Raw genomic sequence first — 17,901 nt, 5'->3', positions numbered from 1 at the left:
CCTCAAAAGCATGAGAGAGAGAGATAGATAAAAAGAGGGAGGGAGGGAGAGAGACAGAGAGAGAGAGGGAGAAAGAGAGACAGAGAGAGATAGCGAAAGAGAGACAGAGTGAGAGACACACAGACAGAGAGACAGAGAGAGAGATAGCGATAGAGAGAGAGAGAGAGAGAGAGAGAGAGAGAGAGAGAGAGAGAGAGAGAGAGAGAGAGCGAGAGAGAGTGTGAAGAAGAGAGCGTGAGGGTGTGTGACCTGTGTGTTAGCGTGTTGAGACCTATGCAGTGTTGTACGCTTAAGTGGTTTCAATCTGAAGCCCTAAAATGGGCAAAGAAAATACACACACTCTGTTATTTCCTCCTGTCAACAATGCCTGAGGTGTATTTTGGGAACTAGCACTCGAGGACATCATTTCACAGAATTAGCATCAGCGTGTAGCACCATGAAAAGCCATGTTTCATAAACTAAATGGGCATGATGTACCACATTCAAACAAATACACACACCCACACCCACACACACACACACACACACACACACAGCCAACTAGCCTAGTCTAGTCACCTGACCAGAACTTACACAGTAAAACCAATTCATACATTCACTCATACACCCACATCCACCCCCACACACACACACACACACACACACACACACACACACACACACACACACACACACACACACACACACACACACACACACACACACACACACACACACACACACACACACACACACACACACACACACAGTACAGTACAGTGCTATGTTTTGACGGTAGGGGGAGGGGTGGGAATATGTCTTGGAAAGATAGAGAATTACATATAGAACACAAGACACAGACCATGCAACACGCAGTTGTGTGTGTCTGCAATGGTTTCCGCGCGCACTGAGTTCAGCGATTGCGCGGCATCTGCCAGCACTGTGGCGATGAAACAGGTTTCTTGTTACAGCGCTGAGGTTTGCACTCTGGGGCAGCAACAGACAGCACATTGTCTGCACCGCGCTGCTCTGCGTGTCTGAGTCTGTCTGAGAGGCCGATTGGGGGGGCGGCACGGAGAAGAGCAGAGACGTGCGGCGCACACCTCGTTTCCCGTCGGTGACGCCACGCTGCGCTTCCTACTAATTACACCTCTGACACATGAGGAAATTCCCAACAGGGCAATGTTGCTGAAGAAGGGTAAGGGTGCGAGAGAGAGAGAGAGAGAGAGAGAGAGAGAGAGAGAGACAGAGAGAAAGAGAGCGAGAGAGAATGAAAGAGAAGGGTGGTACGGAGGGAAGCATAGAGGGGACAGGGAGAGACGAGTTAGAGAGAGAGAGAGAGAGAGAGAGAGAGAGAGAGAGAGAGAGCGAGAGGAGCAGAGACACATTGAGATGGGAGGAGAGCATAATGGGAAAGAGACAGAGAGAGAAAGATAAGAGTAGGGGGGTACATAAAATTAGGAGGAGAAGAGAAACAGAAAGTGAGTGAGAGTGTGAGGGAGAGAGAAAGAGAGAGAGTGAGAGAGAGAGTGTGAGAGAGAGAGAGAGAAAGTGAGAGTGAGAGAGAGAGAGTGAGAGTCTTACCTTCACTTGAGGGTACGTCTTCCTGTTCTTCTCACTAGAGGCCCCTGGGAGACCCCCGTGAGACGGACCCTCACAGCCATAGCGAAACCTGAAGCCCCTCTGAGAGAGAGAGAGAGAGAGAAAGAGAGAGAAAAGAGAGAAAGCGAGAATATCAGCCTCCTGTAAATGCTAAGTGCTCCACACAGCTCAGCACACATCAGATGAGCCATGCCTAGAATACTGATCTATACGTAGATTGGCTGGATGACCATGTTGAACTTGCCAAGACTTCTCAACTTACATCAAGCCACAAAATTACACAAATCTAGACTTAAGGATAACATGCTATTTTGAAATCATGTTTAAGACATTGTGAGAATATTTCTTTAATTTACAGAGATATCCAGATATCCATTTACGTTGGAACCTCCTTGCATAGTTTACTCCTATCTTTAGTTTTACTCTTCAAGTTCCAGGGACATTATTGTACAATAATAATGTATTTTTATATAGCGCTCAAAGACGCAAACAATGCAGTTAGACTACTACAGCCAAGGAGAATTAAACTAATAACCCCTAAGATAAAGCATTTGTTTCTGTATGAACTGACATCAAATCCACATCTCAACAGTTTTGATTGACGGACAGAAGTCTTGGCAATATTAGCACATCTGCAGCGTTGCATGTTGATGCAATACACCCAAAGATTGCGGTTAGGATTGGGGAGAACTTACTTGTTTAGGTTGCTCTGCAATCTGAACGAAAGGTCCATCAACTGCACAAAAAAATGGAGATGTTCATTAACTATCATAAGCTAACCCCGTCTAAACATTCCTCAATGTGAATTGTGTTTTCTTAATGCTCTGCATTTTACTGACACATACGCACACACAAATAGTTGTAAATACACATACATATTAAATACACATTAACACAATTTACATTCCTTCTGCTCTCAGAGATTGCTGTAATTTCTACTGTATTCCTGACCTCCAAAGGGGTCAATGAACACTACAACACAACGTGAGACGTGTCAGCACTATTGAGAGACAACCACACATCAACAATCAGAAAGAAAAAGAAAAAAGAAAAAAAGAGTGGGGTGGTTCGCAGCTCCTCCGGCTGAGGTGCGTTTGCTTGTACCGAAGAACTCTTCCCCTTCCTGCCTTGAACAGGGACACGGTCCTGACCACATCCTCTCCATGTCAAACACCTCTAGGGGGAGGTGGCAGGAGAGTGCCGGTTGCCCTGGGTAGCATATGTACTTTGATGGTGAAACCAATTTAGATTGCCTAACTCGCATCAGGGTGAAAACTTGAAGCTGAATTTCTCTTGCAATTTTTTTTGCAATGATAGCCACTTCATCAGGTTTGCGCTTGAAGACACTGTGATTCTCTGAATAATTTCCCAGCCATTTACCTTTATTAGAAGACAGTGCAACATAAGTCACTTTGGTGAGGTAACACCTCACAGTCTTTTTCTTACATAAAAACTCTTTACATACATGTATATCTACTACAGTGATGTTTAGTATTTAAAGTTAAATTTCAGTGCTCAGCGTCCATCGGCTCTGATGTGTCTATGGAAAAATCCTAAGTTATGTGGAAACCCTTCTCCATAGTTCAAATTATTTTCATATACCAGGTATATCCTCACATGTAAGTTTCCCTACATGTGCGTGCTCTACTCATTACCCACTCAGCCACAGTTCATGTGTAGCTCACAGGGATGTCTGGCTGTACCCAGTACACTCAAACAAGGACTCGTCACTCAACCTCTCATTTCAGACAGAGAAGTGAGAGTGCCCAAAGAAAATCGAATCGAAGACGCTGGCACTGAGAGTCACTATCCAGGAGAGCAGTTTCACAATGACATCATGAAACTCCTCTGAATGGAGAGCACTGACTTAGGTTTGGGAGTTTACGGTTGTTTTCATATATGACCCTGGAATGTCCCAAGAGACTAGAATTTGATTACAGTTCACTTCAAGGTCACTCTTAAAATCTAGAACACACACATTTAACACCATATGTTCAACCACAAGAAACCTCGGTCATATTTCTAGTGATCAGTTAGAGGAATGACGGTGTTTCAAGTGCTTACCTATTCTCAGGCTGTTGGAGTATGACATGTTAGGGAGGTTCACAGGAGGTTCTAGGTCGATCCAGCTGGGATCTAAGCTATAGTCATAAAACTGTGAGGAAGAAGGAGAGAGAAGGGTTTCATTTCTTGAACTCTGAACTTTCAAACAAGAATGACTGAAACCTTCCTGAATGAATTAAACTAATCTTCAGATGGTCACAGCCAGACAACAGCCAATATGTTGGCAACATGAATCTCAACAAGCTTGTGCTGGCTGACCTGAGAATGTTCATGAAAAAAAAGATTCTAGTGGTGTGGTAACTGAAGTGACAAGAGGCCTCCTGAAGCTCATAACAAGTGTCTGCAAAAAGCACGTTCTAGCTGGATGTTGCGTTCCATGTGGTGGCTTCAACAGGTAGCCCAAGGTGGAGGCTGTTCAGAAACGCAAACCTCAGCGTATTTCAACAACTTCCTGTGAGCAGCAATCGAGCACGCATGCCACACCAGCATCTCTATCTACATCCTGGGAGGTTCTGCATGCGCTCCAAAAGTTTATTACAACCCGCTCCTGCAGCATGGATTGTCTGGGTGTTCCTAGCCCGAGCCCAAATCACTATCTCTAAGGCATATAAACTTTTTTTTTTTTTTTAAAGAACTAATGCTGACTACCATACATTCCGGAAATATGCCTTTGACATTCAAATAATCACTTAAGGTATAAGCCTTGAGTGGTTCAAAAACATTGTGGCTATTATAGGGTGAATAAGATCCTCTTGTGGTCAATGCTAATTATTCCAATATATTCAAACAAAAAGCCCACTACTACATTTGACCCTGATTTTTTTGGTCCCACAGTGTGTTTTTAAGACCTCAGTCTAAAGGTTCTTGGTAGCTTCATCTATTCAACCTGCACTTAAGTTCATAGTACAGTCTGAAATTCCAGCCTAATCTGCTCATGTTATGCTGGGTGCTGAGACAATACTACTAACCTGTGGATGAAGGTATGAAGCGTCTTCGGCCATGATTCCTGGGACCAAAAAAAGAAATGAATAAACAAACAAACAAACAGCAAAACATGCAAACAATTAAAACTCAGGTCAAGATTAACGATCAGCATGAGTCAAGGACTAGGCTATATTTTGGAGAGGCATTGAGTGACTTACTAAAAACGTAGACATGTCATATTAAAGGTTTCTTTCAAAAATAGCAAGAATAGCAACACGTAAATTTAGTGCCTCATCTTGGCGATCTTTTGGTGGCATCACACACTGGCTTTGACCTTATGCATTATCGACGAACTCCATGTCACAGACAAGACTGATACTTCGCTATGGGATAAAACACATAGTATTTTTGTACATAAACATCCAACTTTAAAGATCTGTCAGCGAGAGGTTTCAACATGATAACATCTGTGATTCATTGCTCCCTTACAGATAACATGGTCATGTTTGTGTGACAGACATGATGTTCTAGGAACTGCTCTAACGTTACTCCAGGAAAACACAACAGTCGAGACCATGCTCCTTCACCACTCCGTTCTTTGTTTTAAAAGTTACAGTTGCCCATTAATGGAGACGAAGGTGAAGTAGCTGCATCTACTGTTCACTGTCACACTTAAGACTGGATTGTGTGTCCTGTAAACCAGTTTACACACAACCCCAGAACACCGTTAAATACAGAATCAAAGGTCAACGAGACTATGTTCAACTAAGACACACAGTGGTCAGAACAAGGAAGTGGATCAGCAATCATCACAACAACCCTAGCCTATTGATAGAGCCGATACCCCCTCTCAAGATGAGCACTTTGGCTACAAAGCTTTGTCGGTAGATAAGAACCAATGACGGCCTTACCTTTCTGAGTTACAGTCCTATATCCAGGATCAACATAAAAGTTGCAGTCAACCCAAACTCAAAATCAGAATCAACTTTGGCTAATTATTGCGCCATGCCGCAGCAAAGTCACTAAGCTCGCCAAATCGGACAGCGCGTCAGCATGAGTCTGTCAAAGTCATTTGCATCAACAATTCCGATGGATTACAGCTAAAACACCGAGGTCTAGATGCATCAAATCCGTGCGAAGGTATAATGAATTTCACAAAGTGCCTGACACAATAGATAATGTCAGGATCGAGCGGTGTTTGTACAGAAAACTTGACTTCCTTACTGGAAATTCCCTGTGACGTAACGCAACGTGAAATGAACTAGCATGCAAGATTCACAACATAATCTCGCAAACCTGCCCTCTTGTGGCCAACTCTCATATCTCCCATACCAGTGAAAATTACCAAACGGGGGAATCTCGTCAGACTTCTCACTTTTGTATAAACTCTACTTGATAACCTAATGTATAGCGACGTAGCAGAGGTTTGAACTGAAAAATATCTTGGTGTGAAAATAGACGCACCATGAATGGCAAAAAAATCTGACTCACGCAAATGGACGTTTACTCAAACAAAGGCTTTATCTTGGGTTATATTTACCCTACGATTAACAAGGCTAATATGTATGGAGGACCAAACCTGCTATATTTACAAATGAATGAATGAATGAATGAATAAATAAATGTCCACATCCATACATTTAGACAGATTCCTTAATATACATATATTACATTATTTCCCATTTGCAAATGTCAGGTGAATCAGCCAAAATGTCTCTCATCTTCTGATATCATGATGGTTTCAATGACTACAATTGTTACCGCATAGTAATATAGTCTTATAATCAAAAACCTTGTTGGGTGTTCAACTAACTGATTGAGGTTAAACCATGTCTGTCCAGTGACCAACCACTTGCTTCAAATTAGTCTCAAAAGTTGGTCATAACTCACACCAGCTTCCCCCTGGCCCTGAGGGTGGAACGCAGTTATAGCAACTGACACCAACGTGAACCTTCTCAGTCTGGTTCTTTGCCATACTTCCACAGGCCTCACCTACACCTGGCCGCCCCAGCGTCAGGCAGCATGGAGCTCTCCTCACGTCCCAGCCAGGTCTTTGAAATAAGGGCGGGTGGTGGGTAACAGAGATGAGGTGGCATTTGGGGGGGGGGGGGGGGGGGGGGGGGGGGCGGGCATTCCTCTTGAAGGAGGGGTGCTATCATTAGGAGGGCTATGAATAGTTGTGCAGTTGTTGAGAGCCTTCAGGGCAGAGAGCTGCTGCTATTCTTTGCACGTGCTGCTTCAATTGGCGTGAGGGGCTGTACTAGATAGCAGGAACCTGCTTTGCGCATAAAAGTAGCACTCATACACAAAATATGATTAACATCAGCTTGGCAAAAGCATATCAACTGCAGGGAATCAGCCGTAGTGGATCACCGAAACAGGCAGTTTTGGAACGCGGCCCAAATTAAGGCATGAATGGTTTAGTTAGATGGCTGACATTAACCACCATCATTGCCATCCTGTTGAGTGTTATTTTCCCCCACCAAAACGTTTTTTTTTTCTAGTTTCTAACCTTAATGCAGTGAACCCACTTTAGGTGTTAAAACACAAACAATCACTTGCAAAAACACTCCGAAGCCCCAGCTCACTATTTTTGCATGGAAAAAAGTGATCTTTATTTTAAACCTCCACAAGATGTGGGTAAGCATATAATTAACTAGAAGTGAAATGTCCAGTAAGAGACTGCCATCTGGTATAATCAACAGAACACATATTATATACCATCTAAAAAGAAACAATCCAATGTAATCACAAAAAAAGGTCATTGTGTCCCAGAGCAAAACATTTACCCTTTTGTTGATCCAACAGAAAATATCAGAATAACGTGTCTTTCAGACAAACTGCACCAGGTTACCGCGTTTATTTTGTTCACTTTTTTGCAACTTTATTGAGAAAAAAAAATAAAACCAAAATGAAGAGCTATTAGTTGATCAGTCGTCCCAAAGTTTTTGAATTGACTATTCAGTGCAAAGAGGACAGTGTTGAGGAGGACAGATGAACTAAGAGCTCCTGGGATCTTAAAACAACAGGAAACACAACAACATAAAGTAGGTGGGGGAGACAGCAAGAGGAGTAACAAAAAAAGTAGACAAGTGAAGATCTCCAACTCTCCTATCTGCAGACAACACATTTCAGCAGAACATACAAACATCTTTTTTTTTCCTTTTTAACTTTTAATCCACATGCATAAAATATATATTTTAATTTTCCTTATCTGCTGATATAATAAGACAAGCAGCTCTTGTCTGCCTCAGAAACAGTCAGTTATGAGCGAGAATTTTATTTTCTTTCACAGATCGTCGTTCATGATTGCTATTGTAGAAGCTCACAACATTATAATACTTGAGCACCAACCCTGGAGGTTATCCCAAACGGACAGAGAGTCCCAGGTCGAGGAGTTGCACCTTGTGTCGGTCCCAGCTGCTGAAGCGATTGGGTGTTTTCTTTTTCTCCTTGCATTTCTTTCGGTTTTACTGCTGTTGTTTTTGTCAGATTTCTACACCCCCCCTCCCCCCATTAACAAGTGGCTGCGGCCAGGTCCACATACATGCTTCGTGGATAGCTCAGTCCCAAGAGGGGGGGGGGGGGGGGGGTGGTGGGGGCTTCTTCGGCAAAAATGAACTATGGAGGGAGGGAGGGAAAAAAAGTGCTGCTTGCAAGGTCATCCCTGCGTGGAGACCAACAAATAAAATGATTTCATCTTTTTTCCATCTTGAGTGAGGAAGATGGAGATATAAAGAACATAAAAGGTGAGAAATTAGGGGAGGGGGGGCAAATTAGGTAAACATTTATTCCAACAAGAATGAACTGGAGGCTGGCCTGATTACAACCGGTTATCACATGGCGTACTTCTGAGTCCATTCCCGAGCTATTCTGTTGTACCTGGGAGAGAGAAACATGGGGAAGACAGCAACAAGTCAGTAGTGGACATTACATTTATATTTGCTATAAATATTTGCTGCCCAGGCCATGCAAGAAAGGCAACTTCAAGGAGTATTTCTCTTGAGATGCTCACAATCACACACAAACATACCATAGAATGGCAAGGGCACAGTAAACTAAAATCATGTAGCTAACTTCTTCCACTTAATTTGAATGCTTACTTAATTGACACACTTGAAAACACAATTCCCAATCCAATCCCAATTCCATTTCACAGTAAAAAGCCACTTCACTCCAAGAGGTCATCATGCTCTACCATGCATGCACTCCGGAATTCTCTTTGCCGAGGCGACAGCAAAGCAAAAGCAGAAATCTTTTGGAAAACGCACAAAAAGAAAATCTGGATTCACTGCTCTATAAAAGGAGACTCTTCTTTCAATTAACCGCCCCATCTGCAACTTTCCTGAATTTGGGGGAAGCACTGCAACCGAGGCTAAATAATTAGGCAAATTAACCATTTTCTTCCAGCAGCAATGCCAGTCTGAGGGACAGCTATATATATATAGCTTAATCTAGCTACCACTGCATGCAATCCTTTTTGCTTACTCAGCATGTACTGGTCACTGATCAAAAATGTGTTGCACTGCTTCACTTTTTTTTATTTATTTAGCAAGGCGCCACAGACTGGCATACGTTTCGCCACAGACCAGTGACAGGCCTCGCTGTCGTTTGAGAGATTGTTGTCTGGGAGAGAGTGAGCCCCAGTCACACTTCACCTAGCAGAGTTTGCACTGCTCCTTGTTTTTGTTTATATTCTCGAAGGAGTTCCACACAGTGACTTTGACAACTGTAGTAGTCTTTGGCTTTGCATGCGTCTCCTGTTTGAACAGTGGCATCAAACTCAGGGAATGACGAGTCACATAAACCCTTTTCTTTTTTTTTAAATATATAATTCAATTCAAATATCATGACTCATCCCTACTGAAGGTACAATTGAATGCAAGCTTAATCTAATCCTTCAGACGTGTTCTGAAAAGTAGAGCACCACCTCTGGGGCAAACTGGTAGGAAAACAAAACCATTGCAGGTATTTGGGGCAGGTCATGCACCACCAAACAAGATGGTCAGGGTGAAAAAATAGAGGTTTAAATAGAACAGGCGCTTTTGACTAATTCAATCATACTTGCAATGTGGTTTACGAACTAAAATATGTTTCTTGTAAAGTAATGTGGACACCTGACACCCCTTCCTTCAAAACCCGCGGAAACGGACGCTTTTAATCCTGTCAGTTCATGGTTTGATCATGATTGAACATGTGGTCTTCCAAAAAAAAGAAGAAACAAAAACACCCAAAAATAAAACACCTCTTTGAGGTTTAGTGTGCACAAGTGCATCAGCCAAATGCAGTTAGTGTCCTCAGAGGCCAAGCCTTTGGCAAGAAAGTTTCACCATGGCTCACCTCACCCCTACAGCATTGCATACTTCTCCGTCCATTCTCTGGCTAGTCTATTATACCTGATAGGTGGAAAAGGGCCCATTTTACATGTCGTCATTGTCCCCAAGTCAGCAGGCCGCTTATTAATAAACTACATTTTAACAGATTCCTTGAGCTTCTAGTACATACAAAAACAAATACATTTCAGGGCCTGTGCATTTCATGGTCTCTCAAACTGTCCCATTTTCATGTGTATGTTAATAAAACATTTTTTACAATTACAATTTAGGATTCATTGTGGCTCTTACTCACTTTTCATTATCTGTTTTGTAGATGCGAGCGATCTCTGGCACTAAAGGGTCGTCGGGGTTTGGATCACATAAGAGAGAACAAATGGACAAAAGAACTGCAAGAGAACAAAAACAGGCGTGTCATGAGGAAGTATTCTCAAACACAGTTTATGGTGATCCGTTTCATTGAGATTTCATTCTTCTCCTAAACGGGCCACGCAGGCTTCTTCATATAGCTCAACAGTCCTCCAAAATCACAGCAGATATTCCATAAATGGATATGTCAACATTGAGAGTATAAAAAATAAATGGGGCCCAAACCATCCCAAAGTAAAAGTAATTGAATTAATTGACACTAAAATCAGACTTAAAAACTCGATGTACCACTTTATTAGTCATGCCTGTAAAAACTGCCTCCCTCTCGTTGTTGTGTTTGTCATTGATGTCACAAAGTAAACAAAACATCTGTTGTTGTTTTTTTTCTTTGGTATCAATAACCTAAGAAGCAACAACTGTGCTTCCAAAAACAACCCGTGTTAATCTTGACAGGAGGTCAAGTTCTACTGCAGCACCTCAAAGACAGTTTTGTAGTGACAAAACACTTGGGTGTGAGGTGGCAGGAGTGAAAATACTTAGATATCAGGGTCACACAACTGCCATCATGCATTCCTTTCTCTGTACTGCCTCCTACTGTTTGTGAGGATAACTGCATGCTGGTATGACCCACATACCACTGTTGCCCTGCTCAGTGTGAAAGAAAGCCTCCGCAGGGGTGGTGGAGGTCAAGCTCTATAAATGTATAAATGACATGGGCATGTGCCTACTACCCACTAGATGGTGTCAATAACAGCAAAGTACTGAGTGCTGTGTGCTATATAATCCAACACTATGGTCCACATTGTCATCACAGTGTAGTGGGGATATTATGTGAACAAAACAAATGTTAACAAACAGGGAAATGTGTGTGTTTGTTGTGATTGTTGCACCCCAAAGTATGGGAAGTTGCTAAGGGAAGTCTCAACTTGTGGTTAACATTGAGGTGCTTTTGAGTGAAATAAAAGCAGAAATAAATACAAATAATGCTGAAATGTCATGACTGGGTTTTTCTTTGGGTCGCTAAAATATTACGGTAAAAAGAGAAAATTGCAACATGCAATTGCTGGAAATGCTTGAATTTAAAACGTAACATTGCTAAATCCCAGAGGGACTTTTGTTTGAATGAGCCTCTCAGGCATTGCAGGTGGTGGCTCTCTTACCTTTAGAGATAGTTAATGCAGGCGACCACTGGGATCTTAAAATATCCAAACAGATGCTGCCATTACTGTTAATATTAGGGTGATAAATTCTTGTGGTGAACGCAAGCTGTGCAGAGAAAAACAAAGTCATTAAGTCCAAAACAGACAGAGGGCCATTCAGATATTTTTTAACTAGGACTTCTATCTATGGCATATACAGTAATGTATTTAGTTGAAGTTCACATGAGTTTGTGTTGCATTGGGGCGCATTAACAAAAAAAGGGATACTTACCCTAGGTGGTTTAAAAGGGTAGTCTGTGGGAAAATGAATCGTCAAGAAAAACACACCCCCCTGATATGGACTGTCATTCTGCAAAAACAAAAACAAAGAAAAAAAAACACAAACAGGGATTTAGGACAGGCAATGAACTGGAGACCTAACTGAATAAATCAAACATTGAGCATGGCGCAGTAATACTTACCGGCCCCATAATAGTAGCTTGCCAATGGAACACTGAAAGAGAGTTTGAGAGCAAGTTAGCACAAGAGAAGTTGTAGCCTATCTTGCATGGACTGGACTAGATGTCATAAGAGGTGTTTTAGGCTTACTGTCATCTCCGACTGGCCCGGCTGAGCACTGCGCAGGTGGGTCCCGGGCCAGGTCATTTAGTTCCTATGGAAACAAGGACAAAGAGTCTAGATTAGTGAATCAGTGTTATAATGCCATCCTAACCAAAAAAGTCACTCATCACATCGATAGTGACATTGATTGGTTTTAACAGTAAAGATGTGATTACATCGGTACACAGATTGCCTGGATCAATCTAAATGTAACATGGACCAGGTCATGGACGGATTCTAAAGTTAAGAATTAGTTGACTGATTTAAGGTGCTTTGGAAGACCTAACATTAAAAATTATGTTACTTTCAAAATAATCATGACCGCCTCTCAATCGCTAATAAATCTGCACAACGTCTCACATTGACCTTGAGAGTGAAGCGTTACGTCACTGATATAAACTGCAGCGGTCAATGCTCAAATTAAACCAGTCCACAATTAACTGTAAACTAAATCAACTGGACCAGCTCCAGTTCAAGCAATGCTGGGACTCTGCTGCCGTCAATCATATGAATACACTACTGCCTTTTCATTTCCAAATGCATGAAAACAGGTGGACCTTTGGAAGTGCAACTCTACCCTTCCTCAAAAAGCACTGCCCATCACTCCTCCTGGACATGTCTGGACATGACCTATACGAGTTTGCACCGGGCGGGAGGGCTCCACAACACTATCTTTTCTGGCCCATTTGTCTACAAGAAGCTGCAGCTGATTTACTTCAAAAAAAGCAGGCCATAACAGAGACAGGGTTATTGCTGATTCAATAGCCTAAAATATTCTCTGCTAATCTCACTTGAGGATTCTCTGAAACCTGTCCCCGGCAGTGACTGACTTTGACTTGTACTTGGTACAATGCAACTATGGGTAGTAAGGTCCTGTCTGACACTAATCCAGTATTCTACTACTGAGTTTGCAGGGCTGAAAAACCATGCCAAGATCTGCCTGCCATTTACCCTTGAGGAACCATGAACCTTAAAGTGCAGAACATGAGCAAATCGAGATATCCATTGGCCAATATCTGGGTCAGGGCTCTCAACACCTTGCAAACGGCTTTCCAATTGGACCCCGGTTCTAGGCTTGGGTGCACAATCAGACCCTATTAGGGAAACTAATCTGAAAGCTACTATCCAGTCGAGGCTGCAGGCCTATTCATCCAATTTAATGTAAAACTTTCACAGAGTGGTAGCCAACCTATAGGCTAACTACAATGTAAACACACATTAATACAGAAAACACCATCGTCCTTAGAAAATACATTGAGGAAGGCTAAGCTTCTTGTTTATTGTTCACTTTCAGATTAAAATCAGCGGTTCATTGTCCAGAGATGATACTGTTAGTTACATAATCTTGTCAGGTAGGCCTTATTCCAGAGGAAAGATCACTCGATGGCCACGGGATGTGCGCGGAAATTAAAAATTGGTTGCATGCAAATGTGCACTACACTACTCGTTGAATTCTGGAGTTTAGGACTCATGTATTCATGAGCGTAAGGATTGGATAGCGCAGCTAGAACACTGAAGATCAAGGTCCTCATCTTAGGACACATCTGCCATCTTATAAAAAGGTACAAAAAACAACATAAGAAAAAAATGCAGGCTGTGGGTGATGGCAGAACACGTAGCTTCAAATGCCAATTCCAAAGAAGAATTTCCATAAACAAATTGTGTGTACAATGAATTGCTGTCATTCTGACCTTTGCATGAAAGCTGTTCTGTAACAGGACTGAGAAGAGTGACTGAATGAACGGGACAGGATGATAAAAGTACAGAAGGTAGGCTCTGTGCACTCCCTGCTAAGGCTGCCATCATCGTGACACCTTCTTGACTATTTATTTTCATTCAAATAATTAACGATTGAATTGTTTTTTTTCTGTTCATTTTATGTCCCTATTATGGTATAAGTCTAATTAGAGATGAATAATACATCATGAAGAAAAGTCATTTATTGGCATTGAACATAAATATTAGGAACAATTTGTGGCACTAATTCACCACCCATTAAACCATAGCACAAGAAGGGGGTGCAACGAGATGTCATTTAAAAAGAGCTAGTCAAATCTCAAATGGTGGAAATCATCGCGGAAATGGTGAATGAAATATGACATTTGTTAGTTTCATCCAGCTGTTTTACAGGTGAATGGAAACAACGCTAACGATTATGCTAAATGACTGCAGTCAGCTCAAATAATCACCGTCAGGCGATTATGTAATAATTGTGACGGACCTTCTCACTGCTGAGGTGAACAGTGTGGATGTGAGACTCAACACAGGGGAGCTTTACTGGTTATGTGGAGGAACTTCCTAGGGCCTGAGTCATCATAAGGACGGGCACACACACACAGAAACACACCCTTTCCATCTTTCTCCTCACCTAGTCCTTTTTGCCCTTTACTTAACATCTCTAACTTGCTCAATTGCTTTAGAAAAGGCCTCAAAGTGAATGCTTTAAGTTACACAGAACCCTGCAAGCATTTTCAAGAAATGTTGAGTCATTGTGTGTGAGAGAGGGGGAAAAAAAGGATGAGAGAATTATCCCAACTGAGATGTTCTCAAATTATTTGAGTATTACACTGGCTAAAAGTGAGCGTGAAATGGTAAACAACAAACCATGCAGACCAATCATCTCACATCAGGCCACATAGGATCCGTTTGCCTCTGCCCTTACGTGATGAACCGTGAGCATGGTTGAAGCAGAAGCCTTATCATGCCATGGTACCCAACAGTAGAAACGACTGACAACCATTTCAAAGAGTTGTAGGTGACCCTCAGGACTCTCCACCTGACAAACCTTGCAGATATTACTAAGTTAAGTCAAGCCCAAACTTGCTCCTCTTCAGACTTTTAAGTGACTAACATCACTTTAAAAATCGCCACAAAGCCACCCGACCTCCTCAATAGACATCCGATGACAGCCAAAACAAGACGGCATGCTGATAAACAACCCTGTGTCTCAACCACCAATACTCCTGATGTTGACAACATGCTGGAGAGTGATCTTCACAACAGATGGGCAATTTGAATCGCAAATACATGCAGTCAACCTGTTTCAACTGCCAAAACGGTCACCTGGGCAAAACCTTTAGGAACCAGCCAGCTAAACTTTACCAGAGTGAGGGGAGAGCATCTATTTTTAAACATGCATATTTTAGACTGGGTGGAGGGCAGAGCACATGCCCACTGGAAAAGAGCCTCCACTTGTAGTAACTTTCCTTCGGGGAGTCCCTATTCAAAACGGGCACTTCTGGAATGGGATACAGACAGCTCGTCTTTCTGCGTCTGCCATAACTCGAGTTCCCTTCTATAGGACATGAAGTTATCATTTTAAACCTAACCACTTCAAACTGGCCAGATTGCTAGTAGGCACCGGCTATGGAACCAGAACTATATGTAGGATTCCGTACCAATAGTTTGAATATTATCGGTCCAGACTGTTTTATCGTGCCATCTACTATTGCCACGGACGGATTATGTGTAGATTTCTAGATGACAACAATTTAAACACTAAAAATACTCCCTTAAATCCACGCCATGCAAAGAATAGTCACACTGTCAGTCAAATTCTTTTTTTTTTTTTTTTTGCATATCCGACCAGAATCCAATCTGATTTGTGTGTGCCAATCCCGATTTTTGGTCTAATCTATATCGGTTGCATTAGTAATGACATCGCACCCAGAAGAAAAGTAGACATTAAACAAACCAAGACGAAAAAAATAAATGAATTGTCTGATTGACCACATGACAAAGTGTAGTTGCGACGCAGGATTGATAAAAAGTGACAGAAGCCGCTTATCAATTATTTCCTCCGCCACCACACTAGCATGTCTCTTGAGCGTGGGATGTACACATTAATTTCATGTTTCGTGTGAAGTCATAGACGGATGATCCGATCAGAACGGTCAGACTTAAACGGATTGGCAAAAATGGGGTTTAAATTACATTTTAAACACGAGTGTGGTTTGAACCGGATTCAAAAACGGATTCCATGTGATTTTTGGCTGTTCAGACCTACTAGTTAGCTTCATATGAAAGCTACCAATCGGATATGCAAATAAAAAGGACTTTGAATGAACATAGCCTTACAAAGCCTGGATTAAGGCCTCTAAAGTTATATCACAACTTTTTTTAATCATACCTGGTGTTAGCTGTTATGGTTTGACAAGGCAGAATGAGGAAGGTTAAGGTAAAGGTAAACCCATATTATTATTACGCTCATACCATTACGAACCAACTATAAGGGTGGACGAAGTTAACTTGGTCAATTAGCAACAGAGATGCACGTAACCGGTCAAGTTGACTAAAACGTGGTCAAGGGCGAAGCAAGACAAACCCCTCCCTTTGCGTTAGTCGACTAATGTTGGCAAACTAACTAGGATATCAACCTAGCATTGAAATAAGTCATCATAGCTAGCGTCAGTCAATACGCCATGTTAGTTACCTAGCCATTCAAATAAAGTTTTTGAATCACACGAGCTGGCATGCCTAACACCTGTCTGGTTATCTCTTGTCCATTAAAACGCTTGTAATATATCTTTAAATCCATACATTGACAGACCATATCAAGCGAGCTTTCGCTTAGATAGCTAGCAAACAGTAAAGTTACTATGATACCCAGGCCAACTTATCTTGACATGCTGATTAGCTAGCAATAGGACACCTTACGCTAGCATGACTATTTTGATCATAACACCCCAGGGAAGGAAATAAGCGAGCGATCAAACTGGTAGATATGATGGTTAACGCAAGCATTCTAAACAATGTAACGTTAACTTTAGCCAAATCTCAATCACACGTATTCGTTGTCTAAAGTAAACGATAGTTACGTAGCATAACATAATAGTAAGCCTGGGAGCTAACGTTACCCTTGGCTAAATTCAGTTCATATTTCATCGTCTGTTTTGAGTATGCTAAAGTGGACAGCCAGATAGCAAGCTACGCACAGTAGCGTTTCATTACTTCTTTAAAATGAACACACTCTCTCGATTAAGCGCTAGTTTTATTACAATACCATAAAACGTTAAGACAAGTTATACATCGATGGCCCAAACAGGCACAGAAATAATTCATACTGTCATTGGTTGCGTTACAAGTTAGCTATGCTAGTTGCATAGATAACAATTTAAGTTTAGCTAACGTAAGCTGACGAAAGATGACTGACCGGTCTATGCAACAGTCTTACCTTGTGAATTCGTTTCAGTGCCATTCTTTATATGCCAATTAACGAAGGGGCTTTCGTCGTTGAATGCTGCTAGCTTATCGTAGCTAGCTAGCCAGTCGAGTTTCGCGTGTGTATCAGGCTAAATAATAATGACTGTCTTCAAAACGCCTCGTCAACGTTGACAAAAAACAGTGAACTTTACTTGAACTCGCTGCCCTCTGTTTAGCAGCAATCTAAGTAGTTAGCTGATATAGTCAGGTACCAAACTGGGGGAATACAATGTGGCTGAAAACCCCTTTCCCCAATCCCCAACTCCGGTCTATCTTCGGCTCTAAATCCACAAAATGTCCGCTTCAGCCGGAACTACACACACCCAGGCAACCAGGCCAAATCATTCCGCCCACCACATATCACGTAAAAGGGCGGCGGTATCATAGACGACTATGGGCGGTATGCAAGAACTGATTGGTCTACGACAATGACTGTAAAACATATTTTATTACAGTCGTTGGTTTACGGTAATATATGAATCACACACAGTCATAGAGGACTAATCATACAAACAACAATAGAGGAATAATGTGTGAACTACCAGTTCAAAGTTATTGGGCTGTAGGACTAATCATACAACAACAGTAGAGGAATAATGTGTGGGCTACAAAGTTATTTGGCTGTAGCCTGATCTGACGACCTAAGATAGCCGACAGTCCATAATAGG

At 41.9% G+C, this 17,901-nt stretch overlaps 2 protein-coding genes across 2 annotated transcripts in view; both read right to left on the bottom strand.

Annotated features, from left to right (window-relative positions):
• The window catches only part of nfkb1 (nuclear factor of kappa light polypeptide gene enhancer in B-cells 1), a 37,336-nt gene extending 31,578 nt beyond the window's left edge, over positions 1 to 5,758 (bottom strand). Inside the window, exons 1-5 of the mRNA XM_080840519.1 lie at positions 5,481 to 5,758; positions 4,614 to 4,651; positions 3,646 to 3,736; positions 2,277 to 2,317; positions 1,564 to 1,662 (exon numbers count right to left, since the gene is read on the bottom strand). Of these exons, the coding sequence (XP_080696645.1) occupies positions 1,564 to 1,662; positions 2,277 to 2,317; positions 3,646 to 3,736; positions 4,614 to 4,646 (264 nt within the window). The 5' untranslated portion in view covers positions 4,647 to 4,651; positions 5,481 to 5,758. The remainder of the gene's footprint in view (positions 1 to 1,563; positions 1,663 to 2,276; positions 2,318 to 3,645; positions 3,737 to 4,613; positions 4,652 to 5,480) is intronic.
• A 1,655-nt stretch (positions 5,759 to 7,413) lies between these two features.
• On the bottom strand, positions 7,414 to 17,555 carry LOC308366480 (ubiquitin-conjugating enzyme E2 D2-like). The gene is made up of 8 exons (XM_080840194.1): positions 17,205 to 17,555; positions 12,020 to 12,083; positions 11,893 to 11,924; positions 11,703 to 11,780; positions 11,432 to 11,537; positions 10,198 to 10,291; positions 9,910 to 9,965; positions 7,414 to 8,451 (listed from the first exon to the last, which is right to left on the bottom strand). Exons 1-7 carry the CDS (start codon positions 17,226 to 17,228, stop codon positions 9,917 to 9,919), a joined length of 447 nt encoding a protein of 148 aa, XP_080696320.1. The 5' UTR covers positions 17,229 to 17,555; the 3' UTR covers positions 7,414 to 8,451; positions 9,910 to 9,916.
• Between the last annotated feature and the right edge of the window lie 346 nt (positions 17,556 to 17,901).

This window comes from Sprattus sprattus (genome assembly GCF_963457725.1).
Source record: "Sprattus sprattus genome assembly, chromosome: 6".
NCBI lineage: Eukaryota > Metazoa > Chordata > Actinopteri > Clupeiformes > Clupeidae > Sprattus > Sprattus sprattus.
This window is presented reverse-complemented; position numbering and strand designations above follow the sequence as displayed.

Bases quoted from the DNA above. Each gene is read 5' to 3' on its own strand.
- LOC308366480 (XM_080840194.1), bottom strand. From the start codon at position 17,228: ATGGCACTGAAACGAATTCACAAG. The intron at 11,925-12,019 runs GTAAGCCTAAAA...ACTCTCTTTCAG, and splicing joins CGGGCCAGTCGGAGATGACA to TGTTCCATTGGCAAGCTACT. The intron at 11,781-11,892 runs GTAAGTATTACT...TTGTTTTTGCAG, and splicing joins AAGCTACTATTATGGGGCCG to AATGACAGTCCATATCAGGG.